The sequence below is a fragment of the Sciurus carolinensis genome, chromosome 2 (assembly GCF_902686445.1).
Source record: "Sciurus carolinensis chromosome 2, mSciCar1.2, whole genome shotgun sequence".
NCBI classification, from domain to species: domain Eukaryota; kingdom Metazoa; phylum Chordata; class Mammalia; order Rodentia; family Sciuridae; genus Sciurus; species Sciurus carolinensis.
Genome location: NC_062214.1, coordinates 97,461,033 through 97,483,007, shown reverse-complemented (window position 1 = coordinate 97,483,007; position 21,975 = coordinate 97,461,033). Strand labels below are relative to the sequence as shown.

The 21,975-nt window shown below is 32.6% G+C and overlaps 1 protein-coding gene across 1 annotated transcript in view; it reads right to left on the bottom strand.

Moving 5' to 3' along the window:
- The window catches only part of Znf280d (zinc finger protein 280D), a 95,264-nt gene that overhangs the window by 35,100 nt on the left and 38,189 nt on the right, over positions 1-21,975 (bottom strand). The window contains 8 exon segments of the mRNA XM_047539055.1: positions 101-235; positions 6,031-6,114; positions 6,116-6,178; positions 7,116-7,216; positions 7,848-8,005; positions 10,857-11,080; positions 18,964-19,073; positions 19,223-19,393. Coding sequence (XP_047395011.1) covers positions 101-235; positions 6,031-6,114; positions 6,116-6,178; positions 7,116-7,216; positions 7,848-8,005; positions 10,857-11,080; positions 18,964-19,073; positions 19,223-19,393 — 1,046 coding nt within the window.

Genomic DNA, 21,975 nt, shown 5'->3' with positions numbered 1-21,975 from the left:
ATCAAAAGTCATTTTTAAAAAAATATTGTATTTAATAGATAAAAACAGGTGAGAATTAATTTTTTTATTATACAATTAAAATAAACATATTTGAACTCACTTTTGTCCCAGGAGGCAATCCTTCTAATTGTTTAGGTTTTATAAATGTTCGATGATGCTGTGTCTTATGATCCATTTTCTCTTTACATGTCAAAAACTGCAGTCTGCATTTTGTACAACGATGTATTCCTTTTTTCTGTTGAGAAACAGCAAACAGAAAATTAAAATTATAAATAAAATTTTTACAAAATTCTCAGTCCTGAAACTACTCTGACTTAATTTTAATGAAGTTACTATTTCTTATCATAAATAATACAAAAATATCATTTAATTTTTTAAAACTTATATTACTATCAAAAGTGTTTGTTACTATACAAACATGAAAGTTCTATTAACAGGTTCAAATGAAAGTTATATCAAATGTGGTATGAAAGCTCTTTTACTTATAAACTTGAATTATTTAAAAATTTTTGCTATTTTCAATCAATTGACAAGTTGGTAAAATAAATTAAACCCTCTAAAACCAATTCAATCTAACAGACATTTCAAAGGTTATGTTACAAAAATGGTTATATAAAGTAGTGCTGCCCAATCAAACTTTCTGCAATAATGAAATGCTCTAGAGCTTTGATGCTCAACACAGTAGTCACTAGCCATATGTGGTTACTAAGCACTTGAAACGTGGCAAATGAAAGTGAAGCACTAATTTTTTTATTTTATTTAACTTTAATAAAATTTTATTTAAACAGATAATTTTGGCCAGTGGCTACTACACTGGACAATGTAGATATGGAGGCATAAAATACAACTGATCACAATCTACATTCTAGTTGAAAATTCCCTGAGTTCCTCTTAAAATCTGGACAATGTAGATATGGAGGCATAAAATACAACTGATCACAATCTACATTCTAGTTGAAAATTCCCTGAGTTCCTCTTAAAATCTTGGTCCTATCATTTACTACAGATGGGAAACAGAACCCAAGAGAAATCTAAGTCCCTATCCCATAGCTAGATAATGATAATGCCAGACTCCTAATCCAGTGTTCTTCTTACTATATAATATCAAGTGAAATCTTTACACATATAGTCTCATTAATATAAAAATATATTTTATATATACATGCTTATGTATATATATAAATTTAAAATAACATATACAAAAGAATGTCTTCTTTAAAGCTATTATCTCTGCCAGACACACCACTATTTCCATTTAAATACAACCATCTATTCATAAAATTCAACTGAGGTAATGTACAGAGAAGTACCTAGCAAAGTTACTAGCGTACAGCAAGCATTTCGTAAAAAAAGTCAGACACAGAAATATAAATATCATTTTCGGCTGGGTGCAATGCTCACACCTGTAATCTCAGAGAATGGGGAGGCTGAGGCAGGCAGATTTCAAGTTTGAAAGCAGCCTCGGCAACTCAGGGAGAGCCTGTCTCAAGAAATAAAAAGGGCTGGGGATGTAGCTCAATGATAAAGTACCCCTGGGTTCAGTTCCCAGAGCCTGTCCACCCCCCTACTCACCCGCCAAATCACATGTTCTCACTCATATGTACAAGATAAAAGTTGATCTCATAGAAGTATAAAGTCTCATACTGGTCACTAGAGGCTAGGAAGAGCAGGGGAGGATAGGGATGGGGGAGGTCAGACACTGGGTAACAAAACATAGTTTGATAGGAAGAATTAAGTTCTAGTGTCCTACAACATGGCAGATGACTATAGTTTATTATAAAGAGCTAGAAGAGAGGTATGTGAAGGTTCTGCATACAAAGAAATGATAAATGTTTAAGGAGAGGGAAATGCTAATTACCTTAATTTGAACATTATGCATTATAAACATGTATTGAATTATAACACTGTTCCCCATAAATATGTACAATTGTTATGCATCAATTAAAATTTCTAAAAACAGAAAATAGTTCTTTACAACGTTCAAAGCAATATGTAAGAACAAAATGTTATAATTCTAGTTGTATCTTAAGACTAGCAGTGTGGTGCACTGTATTATATCATAGATATGAGCAACTTAACACAAATTCACTTATAAGTACTCAAGGAAGAGGAGGAAAAAGAGAGAAAAGTTGGCCAAGAAACAGATACCAAAACAACAGGACAGAACCAAAAGTTCACTAGAATTAATTTCCCAGAAATCTTTTCTCTATCTAGAATCACTCACTAGGTTACCTCATCCAGCTTCATGATTTTAAATACACCTACCCAACTGCCTATTTGACATCATTACTTGATATCTAATGAGCTACTCAAATCAACACGGACAAAACTGAACTCTATATTTTCTATATCCCAGCTCCCACAATCCTAAATCTATTCCTTCCTTGGCTCTCTCCATAGCTTAGAATATGAAAGCTCCATCTTATAAATGCTCAAAAAACTCAATGCCTCCTCCTGTCCCATCTCCCTCACAAACATACACACATCCTATATTTAACACATTAATAAAACCTGCCAACTCCACCTTCAAAACTACTCATAACATTTCTATTTGTCACTACTTCCAACCACGGCTACCATACTGGTCCAAGTCACCTAGACAATGGTTAAAAAAAAAACCCATCTTCTTCCTTTCATGTCTTTTTCTCCCCTGTGATCTATTTTCTCCATGGCTGTTAGTAATTCTTGAAATATGCCAGGTCTTTCACTTAAAATCTTTCAGGGGCTTTCCACAGTCCTGACTCTGGCTCCACATGAACTGGTCTGCATTCTATTGCTATAAACTTATCTCCTACAATTCCTCTTTCTGTTAGTTTACTCAGTTCCAGCTGCAATCTTGCCAATCTTTTTAGTAACCCAGGTTTATACTCACTTCACTGCCTACATGTTAATTCTCCCACAAGGCTTACTTCTTAATTTCCTTTGAAGAAGTCCTTTTATGCCTGTGCTGTATATAAAAGAGCAACCACTCTTCCCCCGTGCTTGGCCCTCCATATTCTCCAAATTTATTCCCCCCCACAATACTTATATCTTTCTCCACTATAATACTAATTCCAAATCATACTTTGTTTTGTTCATGCTATATAGTACCTAAAACAGCCCCTGAAATATAGTAAGAAAGTCTAAAAAAATATTTGTTTTATAAATAAATAGTGAGGCCGAAAGCAGAGGCTAAAAGAGAAAAAAATATATATGTATAAGAGTAGCAGGTACAATTTAACTAGTTCAAAATGACCTCTACTTTGTTAAATGCATATTTGTCCAAAATCCTGAGACAGAATAGATCAATGTACTATTCCCTCAGGTGGGCACAAGTCTTACACATTTTTCTTATGTTATGTACATATGCATTTTAATGTGCTAAGAGTGATGAAGATATAGTATCACAGTTTTTAATAACATTATGTTCAATCAAAGAAATAGTGATCTATTCATAGTATAGAAAAATAACCATACTGAATTTTTTGAGAGTCATAGGGATTTAAGGGTAATTCTTACTAAATGTAATTTCTACCTTTAGATGTAATGCCAATGTAAAATCCAACTCTGTGATATTAGTAAAAACTAGTACTCTAAAGTCAAATTCTGATCTTTCCTTTTATTAGACAATGCAACATTAGTCAAGTGACTTTCACTAAAATCTGGTTTCCTCATTATAAAACAGAAATAAATAATGTGTGTGTGTGTGTGTGTGTGTGTGTGTGTGTGTATGTGTGGTGGTTGTAAGGACTAAATATCCTGATACCATAAAGTAAGTGATTACTATATGTTAAATGCTTGTTTTATCTAATAAGTTTATTTAATATATCAGACATTCTTAAATTATTTCATAAAAGTCATATAAACTGGGTTGTTTGCTCTAAGTTTACTCAAGACATATAATCTTTTTAAGAAACAGTTACGTGAGGTCTTCAAACATAATAAAATGAGGCACAGAATCAACAATTTTTATTGCCTGATATTGCCTGTCATCTAAGTTAAAAGTTTATAATCCCACTCAGTGAGGGTTTTCCAGTCTTTCATAAATAATTATACAAATTATAAATACACTGGAGGATGCCTGATGATCCTTCAAACTAATTAGGTTGCCCCATCTTTACTGCTGGCTATCTACTTCCCAGGCACCCCAAACAAACAAACAAATATTTTAAAAGTTAGACACCTATGGCAAGTCAAGATGACTCCAGGCATGAAGGTTTGATTTTAAACAACATAGCCTAGGGCTGGTGATGTAGCTCAATGGTAGAACACAAGCTCAGCAAGTGCAAGGTCCTACATTCAATCCCCCTCACCACAAAAATAAACAGAATACATTGTATATCACACATACTGGCTCCACACATCTTGATCATAGTTATTATTTTCATATCTATAACTCACTGTAGAGCTTAGTAAAGCATCTAGGGAAAATTACATTAAAAGGCCTCAAAATGAAATAGAGTTTATACATTATTCTCCCTTTTAAAATTAAAGGTCAAAGATGAAACATAGAGTATCAAGGACAATGTTTCCCAAACTCTGTTTAAAGCCTCAAAACGAAATAGAGTTTATACATTATCTCCCTTTTAAAATTAAAGGCCAAAGATGAAACATAGAGTATCAAGGACAATGTTTCCCAACTCTGTTTAAAGCCTCAAAATGAAATAAGAGTTTATACATTATTCTCCCTTTTAAAATTAAAGGCCAAAGATGAAATATAGAGTATCAAGGACAATGTTTCCCAAACTCTGTTTAACAAGAAATGTTAATAGGTATTGTTCAAATAAAGGGTTCAATGGTCAAAATAAGTTTGGGAAATGATACATACTATATCTTTTGCTTGGAGATTTACAATGTCCATTAGCATATTAAAAGCTCTGAGAAGTCCTGTTTTAAAAAACAGACAAACAAACTGTTAATTTTGTAAATCCAGGCATTTACCAAATTATTTACCAGTGACAATTTTGGGGAGAACTCCTATTAACACCTGTTGGAACACTGCTGAGGGGACCATAAAATAAAAGATCTTGCCAGAACTTTTCAAGGATGGGTGTTATCCTTGTCATAATATATGTGATCCCAAATTTATTTGGAAATGCTACTTTTATGATCTTTCCCAATTAAAAACTACAAGCTGATTTCATGATTATCTAACAACTGCAACTCACAGCAAGGTGAGTACCAACGGTGAACAAATTAGCATACCAGTTTAATCAATAATTAGGAAATGCTTAATGAGTTGGAAAAACCTGATTACAGCATCAGATGCAGTAAATCCATTGCCTTCTGATTTTGACAAAAAAACAGTTACCTTTTCAAGCACTCAAGAATAGGATCAATGTTGCATCAACATTTTTTAACTCAAACAAGGGATAGTGTAATTTGCTTCAGGAAAAGAAACAATAAGCGTAACATCAGAATTCGAAGCACTAATGCTGCATTCCAAAAACTACATAGCAGAACTGGCAGAATTAATCCAGTAAACAAGTTAGGATCTAAACACAGTTCTCTGGCAGAATTCATACATCAACCCATCAACTGCTTCATCTTGCAGCTGTGAAGGACTAAACCTAGGTCAGGATGACAACACATTTTTTCTCATAAAAACGAGGTTTAGAAAGTGGAAATAAAGTTTGAAGAGGAATAAGAAAACAAGATTATGAGTCCTTAATCTTTTTTCCCCTTAGTTAAAACTCATATCTCCCCCTTTTCTTGATAACTTCTTCAAAATCATTCCCAAATCCACTCTTAGACCTTAATAACTATCTGCCCTTGTTTATTCCACTCACCTTCTCTTTTTTCTCTTCAATCCTAGGCTGCCTATTTCTAGTTATCTTTCAGAACTTTCATTATTTATGGACTACACCATCACTGGAAAGGAGGTAAGGAAAGAAGCGAAGTTTCACAATAATTCAACATAAATTATAAATAATTGTGTTATTTGGAACAACTCTGCTTCCTTTGCAGAATAAAACTAATCCGTGTCCAAGCCTTAATCTGTCTTTTTCATTAAGATAACATGAACAAACAGGAACAAACAGTAAATCTCACCTGATGCTTCATATAATGATGCATATAGGGTGTTGCAATTTTAATAACTTTGAGGCAAAAAGGACATAGCAAGTTCTTAGTGTTTTTCATGGGATGTTCTAAAATGAGTTTCCACATCAGAAAATGATGATGATCTATAATTGCAAACCTAGACATACAAAGAAGGTGTGTTGATTCAAAAATTTATAACTGATATGCAATTACAAAGTAAATGATGGATCATTATTTAGAAGAACACTTCGTACTACTAATCCTGCTGACACCTATACCCAAGAATCCCACTAACCAAAAGCACCCCCCCCAAAAAAATCCCAGAAATTATCTTCCAAAATTAATGAGTGCTTCCCAAACATAACTAAGTTACCTGCATTTTATCAGCTCATTATCTGTCACTATCTTGACTGGAATTTTCAAACTTTGGTACCTACAGTTCTATAAAATGCTTTTTTCTGCTACAAAAACATTATTCTTCTTTAGATTGTAAATAGCCTCCAAACTATGGTACTGGCAATTAATCTTTTTCTTGACTTCCTATTCCTTCAAATTTTTGACAAACACTGATCCCAAAACATTTGATAGGTTCTTCTTAACTAACAACATTTCAAATTTCCCTCTTATATACCTACATTCTTCCCTATAATGGTAAGACATGTCCATATGTATGTCTATTGCTAGCTGGGCTCTTCTTTGACTACCACAGATGTAAGCAAGCAACAGTCTGTGGGCAAAATGAAGCTCACTACCTACCCCTCATATAATGCATGAGTTGTGCCATTCACTAATAAGTTATTTATAAGAGGGACTTTAATTTTGATAACCAATTTACCTAAATATTAAAGAATAAAACACTAGTATATATCATGGCACATGAAAGTTATATGAAATCAAATTTCGGAGTCCATATATAAAATTTTATTGGAACATGCCTTTGTACTACAATGGCTGCTTGGTTCCAAGAACAATAAACCATCAAAACCTGAAATACTTCCTGAAAAAAACTTACTGACACCTGGTCTAACAGGTTTAAATCTTGTAGTCACAACAACAAACAAACCACTTAAGAACACAATAAAATGTGTATGTACCTGGCAGATATATGGCATTTCACCGGGTTTATGAGTATCCTTCATATGTTGTAAAAGAACATGTTCTGTTTCAAATGATAATTCACAGATTTTGCAAATGGCTAAAAGTGAGAGGAAAAAAGATAATACATTTTAAGATATAAAAAATTAATTTATAAATTTATATAAATAGTCCTAGTAGTAGTAGCAGCAGCAGCAACAGAGGTGAACAATTATAGTTTGTTAACTGGTTGCCCCATACAATCCTAAACATGTCACTAATATCAACTCACTTAATTCCTATAACAGCACCATGAGGAAGGCATTTCTATCATCCCCATTTTTTCAAGAGTTCATGTCTGAACTCTTATAAGCTACAACAAGAGGAGGATATGGTATTTGAACTCAAGCACTTAGCTTCAAAATCTGATTTTAACTACAACTGTAGTTACTTAAAGTTTAAATGAAGAACACTGATTTCACATTTGATAACTATGGTCTAAGGCTTTTACCTGAGTCCCCCACATATAAGGCCCAGGTTATGCCAAGGCAGTTACTATAATAAATCATCTGCAAAAAGGACTTCAATTTTAGTAACTAATTTTCTTAAAAATTTATAAAAATTAAAACTTTTTGTCCACTTTGCCCCTAAATTCCAGAGTCTCTTATTTTCCTAACAGTTATTAAGGTTTTCTCAGAGTTCCTATCATCAAATTCAATAATATTCAACACTTAAATGAAACTGTAACTTACTAGAAAATTCATGGGGCGTATGTGTACTTTCAATGTGACACTGCAGCTGAAATGGTGTGGGAAACTGACGGTAGCAGTGCTGGCAGGTGGTGTGGTTTTCCCAGCTCTCACTGCTCTGCTTCTCAAGTTCCAAATGATGTTTCATGTGGTTCATAAACCTATAAATGATTGTCAACAGGTGCAAAAATTCCGATTTAAAAATAAAAAGAAAATCTCACCAATAAGTATCTGATCTTAACTTAAAAAATACAGAGTATTATTCAAAATCTAAAACGTCTTAAAAGTCCTCTAGAAAAGAGTGTATTTTAAATAATCACTTTATCTATGTGGCTCAGTGAATTTTTTTCCACCTTTGTTTCAAAATAATCATTATCATAATATCACTAATTATCTAACTCAACCATTATTTCAGATTACCTTTTAAAATTTAAGGTAAAACAGCAGGCTTATTTGGAAGTACTATTTTTATTTTAAAATAAAATACTGAAAGAAAGGAAACCCTACCACCAAAAGCAGCTACAGTCATGAGAGTAATCTTTTAAGATCCTGAAGACATATAATAGATTCCAGCTGCTTAAAAGACAAATTACTGGTATTTTTACTTGTGTCTTGGTTTTTAAGTGCATGTAATAGCAATTTTAATGCCTACAATTACAAGAACTGTTTTTGTTTTTGTTTTTGTTTTTTTAATGATACTGGTTTACTGTTAGCACAGACTGTTCATTTTAACTTGCAGACTGTGCCCTTTATAGGAAACGTCCATTTTTCAGTTTTACATTCTGCTATTTCAGCTTCCTTAAAAGGCTTCTTATGAGGAGGAACTATGACCTTCAACAGCAGAGAGTGTAATATAAATGAGAAAACTTATTTAGAAGAGTTTACTGAAGCTTTTTGCTGAATTTGAAAATAAAAGTTATTCAATCAAAACAAAAATTTTTGGACTGGTCAACTATTCACAATTACTCATTTGAAGCCCTAAAAGAAATAATCTGCAACAATGTGATAATATCATCAATCTGGATAACAATCAAGAAGTTTACAACATACATCTCTTTTTTTTTATACCTCTATCACAGCAGGTTATGATATACCTTAAAATCTCTTTCTTGTTTGGTTTTAACACAAGCTCTACAAACACCTACCAAAAAAATCCTAGTCTTGGTTAAGTATTTACATATATAAAGCCAATAATCTTTTAGCTCAAAATTTTAAGCACTAAGTATATCTATATAAATATTCCTTAACCATTAGTTGACTTTACTCTAATTATTAAAAAACCCCAATCCAGAGCTCATATTTCTGAACCAACAGATGGGAATGGGAGAAATAAAAAGGGCAATCTTCTTGGACTGATGTTCACAGAACTAAATATACCTGACAAGCAGGGGGTAAAATACTCATACCACAGAATGTTGACAGGACAAAGTAGAAATCAATATATTTTAAATGCTTAAACACTGGATGTTTTAAATTTTTAGCTGAAAATTGCTAAATATTTTGATAATATAGACCTATGTCTCCTGAAATAATTCCTGAAAAAGGGAATTTTTCACTTTCATGCTTGATATGAAGTGGGCTAATCTTAAAAGTAAAAAAAAAAAAAAAACTGTTGCTAAAATAATTTGTAATATGATATGCACCATATTTAATTTTAACAAGGAGTTAAGTGAACCACACTTCTATGCATTTCATTGTATCTATTAACATGATTTCTGATATATTTTACTATTAAAATGGTAAAAATATGTAAATAGGTGGTACAGTTCCATTATAATACTGTTTCAGTGTTATATTTCAAAGCACAACTTCCCCTCTGTTAAAGAATTGGGACCATTAGCTCTTGATGGCAGTTAACAATGTCACAAAGGAGGTAAAACAATCAGAAAATTCATATGAAATAAGATATGGGAAAGAACTTTGAAAAACTACAAAGTACTACCATAAAGAAACCATAAATAATTACTAAAGGAGCACATCACAGAAGACAAGAAAATAAATAAATACTGGGCCCAGAAGTGAAAGTACATTCTTAAAAATGCTACAGATGATAGTTATAAAGAGTAAATGGCATATATACACATATATATGTATGTTCATACACACAAATACACATTTATCTTGCCTAAGTACACTGATATCTGCAACTTACTTTGAAATTAATTTTAAAAAAATCAGATAGTCTAAAGGAAGAAGAAAAATATGATAAAGCAAGTACGGTAAAATATTAAGAGTAAAATCAAGGTGGTAAGTGTACAAGTGTTCAATATAAGACAAATTTTTGATGAGTATTTGAAAATTTTTATAACAAAATCGTAGAAAACAACCTTATCTACTATAAATATCATGCTATATACTCAATGAAAAATATCATTCAATATATCTTGTTACTTTGTTATTGTTATTCACTTAAGATATCTTCACAGTATGTCATGTAATGCAAAAATTCCAAAGTATAAGTTTCTAAAATTTAAAACATTTGTATATACACTCTTCAAAATTTCATTGTGAATGAAATCTCTAATTGTTAAAGGTGTCAAATTTTAAAATCAAAGCAGACATGTTTCCTAGAACTGGTATATCTTTAAAACAGATCACTTTTCCTGCAAGGTAAATGTTCTTAATATGAATTAAAAGTTTTGAACACTAATTAAGATTAGCACAGAGAAGCTCAAAACTGGACACTTCTGAAGTGCTTCTTCCTGTAATTGAAGAAAAATAAAATGAAAACTACTTAAAAATTCACTCCTAAAATAAAAAAATAAGTTCACTGCAAGTTAAAATAAACCATACATCTTAAGCTATGTGAAAGAAATACAAGACCCAGGTGTCAAATTCTAAAATACAAGAAATGACAAAAGCTTTAAAAAAAAAAAAAAGCCTTTGTCTATAGTAGAAAGTACTAAAAATGCTTACATAGCATGGCAACAGGAAAATGCAACCTAAAGATACAACATTGATATTTGTAGCATTTCAATTTTCGAATAGAAATAAAAATAAGTATTTACATACCTAATATTATTTTTTAGAATTTTCAAGCAACTGAAGCATTTAAAGGTTGTGTGAGTCTTCTGTTCTTCCTGGGCATCTCCTTCATGTTTTCCATAATAAAAGTCATTAACTAACATGATCAATTTTCCTTTCTCTGAATCAATAGTCTTATTTGTATTTGCTGTATCTGAAAATTCTGTTTTAGCCAGTCCCAAAAAGTTATTTATCATGTCTGGACAACAATACTGAAAGAGAAAAAAATTAGAAGCCTTATTTAAAAAAAAAAAAAAAAAAAAAAAAAAAAAAGGCAAAAAAATCATCCTGTGGTTACAAGTAAGGCCAGACCATGTAAAACTCTGCTTGGTAATTTATCTGGAAAAACAGTCACCAAAAAATTGTGGTGCGCACACATATTCTAAAAAACTCAAATGACAAACACTTATTGTCTTAATAAACAAAAAAAAATTTTTCAAAAAGAAATGAAAAACCTTAAACCAGGACTTGGCTATAGATTTCATAACTATTCCCTTGCAATTTACCTGTTCAGATGTAAGTATTTAATAATAATTTGCTTTCTTAATCCAAAATTATTCATTTCACATCTATTTCAAGAGTAAAGGAAGAAATATTTCATATGCCTTCATGTACTTTTTTAATTATCAAGTAACACAAAATTTTGTAAAACCTGAATGTGACTAGATTTTGACACAACTAAGCTGCCATTCCCCAGACTCAAAGTACTAGAAAACGTATGGAACACAAAGACAAATACAAGAATGATCTTCTAAAAAAAAAAAAAAAAAAATGCCAATTTTTACTTTACGCACAAAAGAAAAGTGTTTTTACATCTTAAAATCTAGACTGCTAAATATCTGAAGAGGAAACTTACCTCCTCATGAGTAAAATCACAATGTCACATAAACTGGTTCTAATATGGAATATGTTCATATGTGAGCTTTTCCTTTTTTTTTTCCAAGACACAACTAATTCATTTATTGCACATAATATTCAGTTGCATAGTTTTACTTAGAGGACAAGTCCAGGAAGATGTGCATTAGAATATTTGTTAAAATGCTAATTCCTGGGCCCCACTTCAGAACAACTAAATTACAATGTCCAGAGGTAGAGCCTAGAAAGTTATATGGTTTAACAAGCAATCCAAGTATTTCTCTTTCAACTTAAATGTTTTCTGAATGTGTTATTTGTTAAATTAGCATCAACATAAGAAAATTTGAAAATCTAAATACAACTATTCCACTTCTAAGATAATAGCATCCACTTTTGCCACATGTGAATTTTAGACAACTGTATTACAAGGGACAGTGGGCCTTTTTGATCTAAGACAGACCTATAACATTTCCTTCAAGGTTATATTTTATTTATTTTGTTTTACTTATCAACTTATAAATCTGAAAAGGAAAAACCAAAAAAAATCTAAAATAGATACAAAGAAAAAATACTAAATAAAATAGGTCCACAAATAAGTGATATAACGAACCTATGTTAAGGAGTTGAGGTTTCGACCATATGCAAAATTAGGATAAATACATTAGTTCTCTAATATAACATGAACTTCTATAGTCTTCCACTCAGAATAAATTATAATTGAAATGGAAATACAACATGAAGAGGGAGTTTAGAAAGATGTTGCTATTTATGATCCTATATTCTTTGTGAGATAACACATAATATCTGAGAGATCAAACTTAGCAAATTTAGACTATTTCTAAGGAGTTTTACAAGATTAGATTCCTTCTTTTCTAAAAAAATGCTACTTTTTACTTCAAGGATAAATGAAGAAAAGCATAGTATAGAGTAAAACTACTAGCACTATTAGAAAAATTACTCAAAATGTATATCTTGTTACACTAATAATATGTATCGGTGGCACCATTTTGACAGACAAAACTCTCCACTTATTTGCAGGCTTCCTTGGAGGAAGAGCTTAAACAATAAAGAGAAATTATAACGCACAAAAACAAATAATAGAGAAAAATCTTCCTAATAAGAAATGCAGATTATCTTGTGTCCTAGATATGTGACTATGCTTTGAGACTTAATTATAAACACACTGTTCAGTTGCATTAAATTTAAACAGTGTGTCTTACATATTGCCCCATTATCTATCATAAAGATACCCTCCTTTCATAAAATGTTGCAGTGTTCCATTACATGAATTTTCTAATATTTTGGATATTTCCAATACACGTAATCACAAAGAATGCTATAACACATAAAAGTCACACTTGGAAGAAGGTTGCCAATCTCCCCAGCTGCAGAAGTATATATACATTGCGTTACCACCATGTGTATACAAAGTAGAGAGGGATAAATAAGAACATTTATGTCTACCTGTATATGTAGAAAGAAAATTAGGGAGGATATGAAACAAATAAAAATTATTTTCTTTAATAAGAGTCTTACTGGCAACCAGGTAAATAAGAGTCGGAGGCAAGATTCTTCACTTATACTCCACTCCTTCCTATGTTTTTAATTTTTAATAATGTGACTTTGTAACATAAATAAATGAATAGTAAAGGTAACTAGAGAACATAGCACCAAGAGATATTCCAAAAATGGTAGATTAGAGGTATTGTACACTAGCCTGCATCTCCATGGGATAGAATTAAAATAACTGGAACATAGTTGCTCACTGAGATGAGTGACCATAGGAAAACACTAGTGTTCAACCAAGGATAGAAACTTGGAGAAGCCCAGATATAATGGATAATGGAATAGAGACTGAAACAGACTGCCCCAGCACCAATCCCAAAGAAGCAGGACAGGAGGAGGAACACCCCTTCAGCAGGGGTAGAGAAGAGAGTCCCAATGAACGACTGGCACAGGATCCAGCACCCTGCAGAAATACAGGCTAAGCAAACAACTGTCCTAAGATTTGCATGCTGAACTGGCTCTGCAGAAGATCCCTGTACTTCTTAGCATATTCTCAGTTTTATAACGGGGAGCCATCTTGAAAAAGGTCCTATTGTCTGAGGTTACTTACTGCCTTGCCAATCAACATGTGCAGGAACAGAAGGTGCTTCCCATTAGAACTGGCAGTTTGCCAGACTTAACTATCAGAGTCTAGGAAATAAGCAGTCACATGTGACAGCACAGTAGCCAGGACTGAAAACAACAAAACCATGGGCTGTAGACTGTGCAGAACTCACCACCATCTCCTCCACCACAGATCTTTGAATCCATATCCTCTCTCCATCCTTGGGGGCATACAGGGACACTCCATAGAGCTAGTGTTAGCCCCACCCTCCCAGTGCTAAGCTCTCAAGAGAAGCTTTAGGAAGTTCCACATCCTGACATGCCAAGGTGTCAGTATCTGCTCTGCTCTAGAAGTACGTAACTCAAATAGCTCCAGAGAGAATTTGTTTCTAGGGAACTCTGCATTTCACACTAGCTCATTCCAGCATGCAAAGCAGCTGAGAGGTATTCCAACTGAATCCAACCACAAATTACTCCCATCAGTCACGTGACTAATACCACAAAAGAAAGAGGAGGGTGAGTAAGCCCCAGTCTTTTCTCTGTCCAAGTGGCACACAGCCTAAGAAGACAAAAAGAAATTATCTGATCAGCACAGGCGAAGAGTTTCTATCCTTCCTGCTCATTTGGGCACCTCAGGGAAAAGGAAATTTTCATTTTTTTATTAATAGTTTTATCTTTAGTTTTTTGAACTCAGGGGCACTTTAAAAACTGAGCTAAATCCCCAGGTCCTTTCATTTTTTTCAGACAGGATCTCACCAACACTGGTTTTGAACTTGTGACCCTTCTACCTCAACTTCCTGAGTTGAGGAAGAGATTCCTGAACTGAGATTACAGGCATGCACCAACACAACTGGCTTAATAGTTGTGGACTTTTGGTTTGTTTTGTTTTTCTGATGTTGCTGTTTTGTGGTTATTTCTATTTTCTCCTCTTTTTAATATAAAATATTTTTCTTCTCTTTCTCCCTTTTCTCACTATTTTACTTTTCTCCAACTACATTTTAGCCCTTTAATTCTATTTTTATTATTTAACTTTTTATTTTATTTAATATTATTTTTCCCCTTTCTTTTCAATTGTTGATGGTGTTATTATTGTTTTTAGTTGACTCTTTATTTTTTAATGTGGCTTTTTCATCTTTGTTTCTCTTCTTTCTTTGCTGTGATAGAAATTGAGTCTGGTATGTTGAACACATCAGGTGGGTGCTCTGCCACTCAACTACATTCTCAACCCAGCTGAGGGGAATTATACCTTGTTCCAGTCACACTCAAACCTTGGCAGATACTTCAACTAAGAGAATAGGGGGAATAAAAGCCCTGAGCCTAGAACCTGTCCCCAAGCAAGCACAGCAAGGAGGTGGGTCTGAAGTCCCTCTAAGGAACACTCACTACCATAGCAAGAGCAGAAGAAATAGCATAATGGTTGTGAACACCATACTTGTGAAGGGCATCAGTAACAGTTGTTCCCATACCCTATCAGATGGCATATTGCTGATAAGACTGGAGGTGAATGTGATAGAGGAAGGACCTGTAACCAGTCATTGCTTCTCCCCATGAAACAACCAGAGATGCACTGAGTGTCTAAACAAAGGATAAAACTCTAGGGCTTCACCACAATTGGAACAGCCAGTAGCAGAACTGCTTCCAAGTAACAGCCAAGATCAATAGAGCCCAAGGAAACCCCCAGCACCTGACAGAGGCTTTGATTCCCTCTGTAGGAGAAACCACAGAGGGCGCATCCTATATCTATTGCTGTCTACAGCAAAACTGCCTGAACTACCAGACGAACCTTGCAAGACTCATAAATAAAATGAGTCCCTCAGGCTCTGACACATTATATATTGTGTAAAACCGTTATAACCACAGCCAAAGAAGCATAGGTAGTCCAACTGGAATTAAACTCAAGTCTAAATAACAACCAGTATCCCAGAGCTCACCAAGAAATAGTGGAAAAGTGGAAAGGATATCCATCCCAACAGATGAGCAAATCTCAACACAGAAACACAAGAAATCTGAAAGCACAAGGAAATATAAGAGCACCCTAAGGTTCATAAATCTCTAAATAATGATTCCAAAGATATAGAAATAGAACTACTAGATAGACAACTCAGAGAATGATTTTTTTTAAACAGTTCAATGAATTCCAAGAGGATACAAAAGCTAAATGAATTAAGGAAATCAATGCAGGATATGAGAAATTTGATAGAGAGGGATTCCAAAACAGAACCAAACAGAATTCTTAGAAATCAAAAGCTCAATAAGTCAGATTTTAAAAACTCAATTGAAATCCCTTCCAAAGTATTAGATGAACCAAAAGAAAGAATATCAAGACTTAAAGGTTGAGGAGTTACTTATCAGATCCAGAAAGTAATTAAAAAAGTATATCAGTAATAATGAACATAATATATAAGATCTCTGGGACACCATTAAAGGACCAAACATAGGCATGATCAGAAAAGATGAGGAAGAAGATCTACGAGCTGAAGGCACAAAAAGTCTATTCAGCAAAATGTCAGAAGATAGTTTCCCAAATCTTGGAAAAGACATGGACATCCAGGTGAAAGAGGCATATAGAACCCCAAGTAGACATAACCTAAAAAAAAAAAGACTTACCCACAACATACTATATTTAAATTGCCAAAAGTACCCAACAAAGAATATTTTAAAAGCTGCAAAAAAGAAGGGTCAAGTCACATTTTTAGACAAACCCATCAGAGTAATAGTGGATTTTTCAGAAGAAACTCAAAAGGCCAGAAGGGCAAGAAATGATGTATTTCAAGCCCTTAAAAAAAAAAAATAAATGCCAAACTCTATTACCATACCCAGCAAAGCTTCCTTCCAAGTCAAAGGAAAAATAAAGAACTTTCATGATAAGCATATAAGCATACATTAAAGGAATTCCTGACCACTAAACCAGCATTACAGAAGATATGTAAGGGAATCCTACACACAGATAAGAAGAAAGAAAAACACAAAAATGATGGCACAGGAAAGAATAAATTTCATTAGAACAGCTGAATGGGCAAATTATCTAAAGACATTTCTCTAAAGCAATACAAATGGCCATAAATACATGAAAAAATGTTCAACGATTTAGCCATCAGGGAATTGCAAATCAAAATACACTGAGACTCCATCTTACCTTAGTCAGAATGTTATTATCAAAAAAATCAAAAAATGCTTGCAAAGACATGGGAAAAAAAGGAACCCTTACACACTGTTGGAGAGAATTCAAATTAGTATAGACACTATGGAAAAGGGTATGGAGGTTCCACAAAAAATAAAAATAGAACTATCATATGATTCAGGTTCATCAATTCGAGGTATTTATCCAAAGTAAATGAAGTCAGCATACAAAAGATACCTGCATACCCATTTTTACTATAGCACTATTCACAATAGCCAAGCTATGGAATGAGTCTAGATGTCCATCAACAGATGAATGAGATAAAAAAAATATGATATATATTATTCAGAAATAAAAAAGAATGAAATCATGTCATGTAGAAAAAAAGGATGGAACTAGAGGACACCACGTTAAGCAAAATAATTCAGAGAGAACAAGTATTACATTTTTTCTCTCGTGTTGAAACCAAAAAAAATAATGGGATGTAGAGCAGTGATAGGAATTTGCCTAGCACGTGTAAAGCCCTGGGTCCAGTCAGTCCCCAGTACCGCCAAAAATAAATAAAGATGACTTGGAAATAGGAGCAGCACTATTGGGAAAGGGGAAAGGTACAAAGGGTAGGGGTCAGAAAGGGAGGGAGAGAGAAGGTAAGAGGGTGTGTGGACACGATCAAAGCACAATATACATACATGTAATGAAACATCACAGTGAAACTCATTAATTTGTACAATAAGGATGCACTATTATAAATTTAAAAATTAAAAAAAAATTAAATAATAACCACAAGATTGTAGTCTGATCAATTGGAGGGAGGACAGAATGTAGCCTTTTATTCTCTCCATCTATAATGCAAAACATAAAACATCAGGCATCTCATCAAAAACATTACAAAGAACAAGAAAGTGAAAATACTCAGAGGATTATTTTCATGTAGGACCTAAGCACTAAAATGAAGTTATTAGAGGCTATACTCTGGGAGCTGGAAGTAGTAATAGATCAAATAAAGTCTGTACATGAATAAAGAGCCTGTATTTGAAGATTTAAAAAGCTCCCCTTACTTTCTCTATTCTTTCTTTCTGTTTTGTAAAATGCTGGAAAAAAGCTGTCAATCTTTGAAATAAATAATGAGCAAGAACTTTTCCTAAGTTACTTCTTTGCCACAGAACCCTTCTTTTTTCTTATACAATCTACATAAATTTTTTCTGTCTCCTTCCTCCCTTGCCTGCCTTTAAATTGGGATTCAAAGAGAATGCAGACTAACTTTACATAGGTACAGCAGAATTCTACTAAAACATTTTAAACAAAGTGCTACCTGAACTTACTACTTCATTAGTACTTTAAAAATTCCTTAAAATCTGAATTTAAGAGCCTTCTACAACAATAAAAAGCTTAACCTAATTTGAGAGAATGATATAAACTATACTCTGAACTACGTTAAAACAATTATCTTATATGAAACACTTCATTTGAAGTTTATGGCTGAGTATTAAAAATTAAAATGTACTCAGATTTTCACATGCAATATGACATGCATATGTTAGCATGTATGCAAATATAAGGTAACAGAATATCTAAGTTTTTAAAAAAATTAAACAATAAATGTTTTCTAAATTTGAAAAACAATGTGACCAATAAAATATTTTTTTATAAAATCAGAATAAGCAACCATTATAAATATATGAACTTAATTTCTTAAATTTGATGATTAAGGAATTTGTCAGTCTTACATAATTATTATGAAAGCAAATTTTTATCTAAGCTAAATGGAAATTCCAATATGAGAAGATTTCTTATCTAAATATCAGGACAGACTATTTATTGACTATGAATCAATCATTAACATTTTTAGAAATTTTCACACTTTTTTCTGAGATGGGGTCTTACTCTGTTGCCCAACTGGCCTTGAACTTGTAATCCTTCATCCTCATCCTCCAAAGTAGTTGGAATTATAATTGTGTGCCATCATGCCCAGCTTCGACCTATTTAAAAATTACATTTTGAAAGCTTTACCTTCATGTGATTTTTCAAAGGATCCAAAAGATTGAAATGAATATTGCACTTTGGACAAGCTCTTGGAAAAGGTGTTCCATTTTTAGACTGATTTGATGAGGTGTTTGCACCTAAAATAAATTCAGAACATTTATGATTCAAAACTCATCACATCTTAACATTAAATAACCACTAATAACAGTTTAAAAATTTTTAATTGATAATAAATTTCTAAAATCTATGCATAAATACTTATTTATATGCCAGATTTCATATTTACCTTTTGATGGCATAGCCTGGGCAGATGTCAGTGAAGGAGACTTAATTGAAGGGAATTCAGCTGAACAATTTGTTCCAGAAACACCCTCACCGGGCTTAGGCTTTTTTGGATTAACACTATTTACTTCAGAAGCAGAAGGGCGTTTTGATAAAAATGAACTTTCATTCACACCTACAATGATTTAAATAGCGGAAAAAATATTTTAGAACACTTTAGAATACTGCTCATGACTAAGACCAAATAAATAATTTGGAGCTAATTTATAGATAATATAATTATCATATCACACAAAACAATAAAAATTGAGTTATCCAAACTCAGGGCATATACAGAAATAATATAAACATTTATTATAAACTCTATGTATTAAAATAAAATGTAAAATAATCTTTCTGTGCAAGAAATTCTAAATGTGGCTTTAAATACAAAAATATATAAACTGCTATTATAAAAGAAGTCAGATCAAAAAATTTAAAGCATTAAACACTAAGTTCCCAATTATCTTTGTATGCTTAAGTGCATTAGAATTTGTAAAAAAAGAAAAAGACTGTAATTTTTATTTGTCCCATAAATTTAGATACCCTCGTATGCTTTTTTATTTAACAACTTAAAATGTCTACTGCAATGTTAGCCCTTTTCCCACCTAATAAACAGAAGAGTGGTCTACTCGCAGCTTTAGGTGATTTTACTCATTTATTGCTATGTACAAAGTGGAAACAACTAACCTGGAATATTTTATTCATTCATATGAAAGGGCACAAAATGGAGGAAGTCAGTATAAGGATCTTCATACTATGTTCCCCAGAGCTTAATGGGTTCATTTTAGGGAATAAATTGGGCCATGTTTGACCAAAAAACAAAACAAAAAATACTTTTCCATTTTATTTATTAGACTTTCATATAAAATTTTGTCTGTACAGGGATTTCATTCCTAAAAATACTCTTCCATTTAAAAACCATTACCTTAAGGCTAAAGGATTTCAGATTTATTTAGAGCATTACCAAGAGAAATGAGGATATTTAGGCTATAACCAAGCCAGGCAAAGTCCTTTTTCAAAATAACACATAATGGACTTTGTAAAAAGGATTCTAAAACCGCACATCACATTTTAATAATCCCAACATACACTAAAAGTAGAAGCAGTGAATAAACTAGAAACATTCCAGGCTTTTTAGTCAGACAAGATAAATTCGAATCCAGACTACATCACTCTCTAGCTATGCATTCTTAAGCTAATTTAATTAATTTCTGAGTCTCAGTTTCCTCTTTTGCAAAATAAGTTGTAATACCTTATTTTACAGAGCTGTTTTAGAAAATGATAATGTACTTAAAAAACCCCAACAAAATATTTGGTGCAGAGAAAGCACTCAATAATAAATGACAGCTATTATCATTAATAACAAAATATTTTTCCATCTTCATTTTAAAGGGAAAACCCATTATTCCAACAGATATACCTATCAGTTTTTTTATAAGGGCAAATATGCCACAAAAATAAGAGAATTATACTGGTTAGTTTCTCTGTTCCATCCTTTGATATAACATAAAAATGATCTCCTAATCTTGAAGCACTTTATTACAAACTGCAGGCCCATAGGAAAGATTCCATGTGATCACATTAGCATTATTTTTTTAACATGGATACAATACCTCTACTTTATTTTATTTCTTTTTATGTGGTGCTGAGGATCAAACCCAGTGCCTCACACGTGCAAGGTGAGGGCTCTACCACTTAGCCTCAACCCCAGCCCCACATTAGCATTCTTATAAGATGTTTAGTGCTGACATTTTCAATGAATCAAATGATTTTACAATGGCTGAATAGTAGAAATAGATTGCTTTAATGGAAGAATTCAAAGAAGAAATCTCAATGTTAAAAAAAAAAAGTCTCTAGCATTTGTTTTAACTTCTGATTCATTAACTTATCTTTGTTCTATTAGGCTGTGCTATTGCCTACCTTCAAGCAGTTCTATTTCTGCCAATATAAATCCTATACTCATTCAAGATCAAATTCAAATCCAATCTTCTCTAAACCTCCATAATCTCGACAGTGTGCTACTGAACATAACAGAACACATAATTATTCAAATTTATCATACATAACTATTATCAAGTCCTTTAAATCTTATAAATGCCTTTTTACATTTACTTATCTTATTTGGCCATCATAAAAGCCCTGAGTAAAGTATAGTTAGAATTAAAATGACATCTCTAAATGGCCAGTTCAGGTTTGGAGAATGAATGCATAATATAAAAAAAAAATGAGTATCTATTTTGAAAAGTATCAGAAAACTAAAGAGTAAAGAGGTTAGATGACTTTATTAAGACTAAAAATTCTTAAGATTAGAGGTTCAAAGTTAATTCTTTCAAATTACCCTATTTACTGCTCAGGCTGAAGTTTCATTCTCTATCAGAAAACCTAGTGGAGAATAGGAATCATGGTTCTTACTTTCAAGAAGTTTCATAGAATTCAGACCTTTTCTATGAATAAAAGTCCATGTGTGGGCTGGGGTTATAGCTCAGTGGTAGAGTATTTGCCTCACAAGAGTGAGGCACTGGGTTCAATTCTCAACACCACATAAAAATAAATAAAGGTATTGTTTCCACCTATGATGAAAAAATATTTTAAAAAATCCATGTTTTGTAAAACCAGATTTAACACAAATATTTTCCCCCTGTTTCTCTTTGGTTCTTTCCTATTTTATTAACTAGAAGTTTACTAAATGTATAAGTGACACCAAGAGAAGTGAGT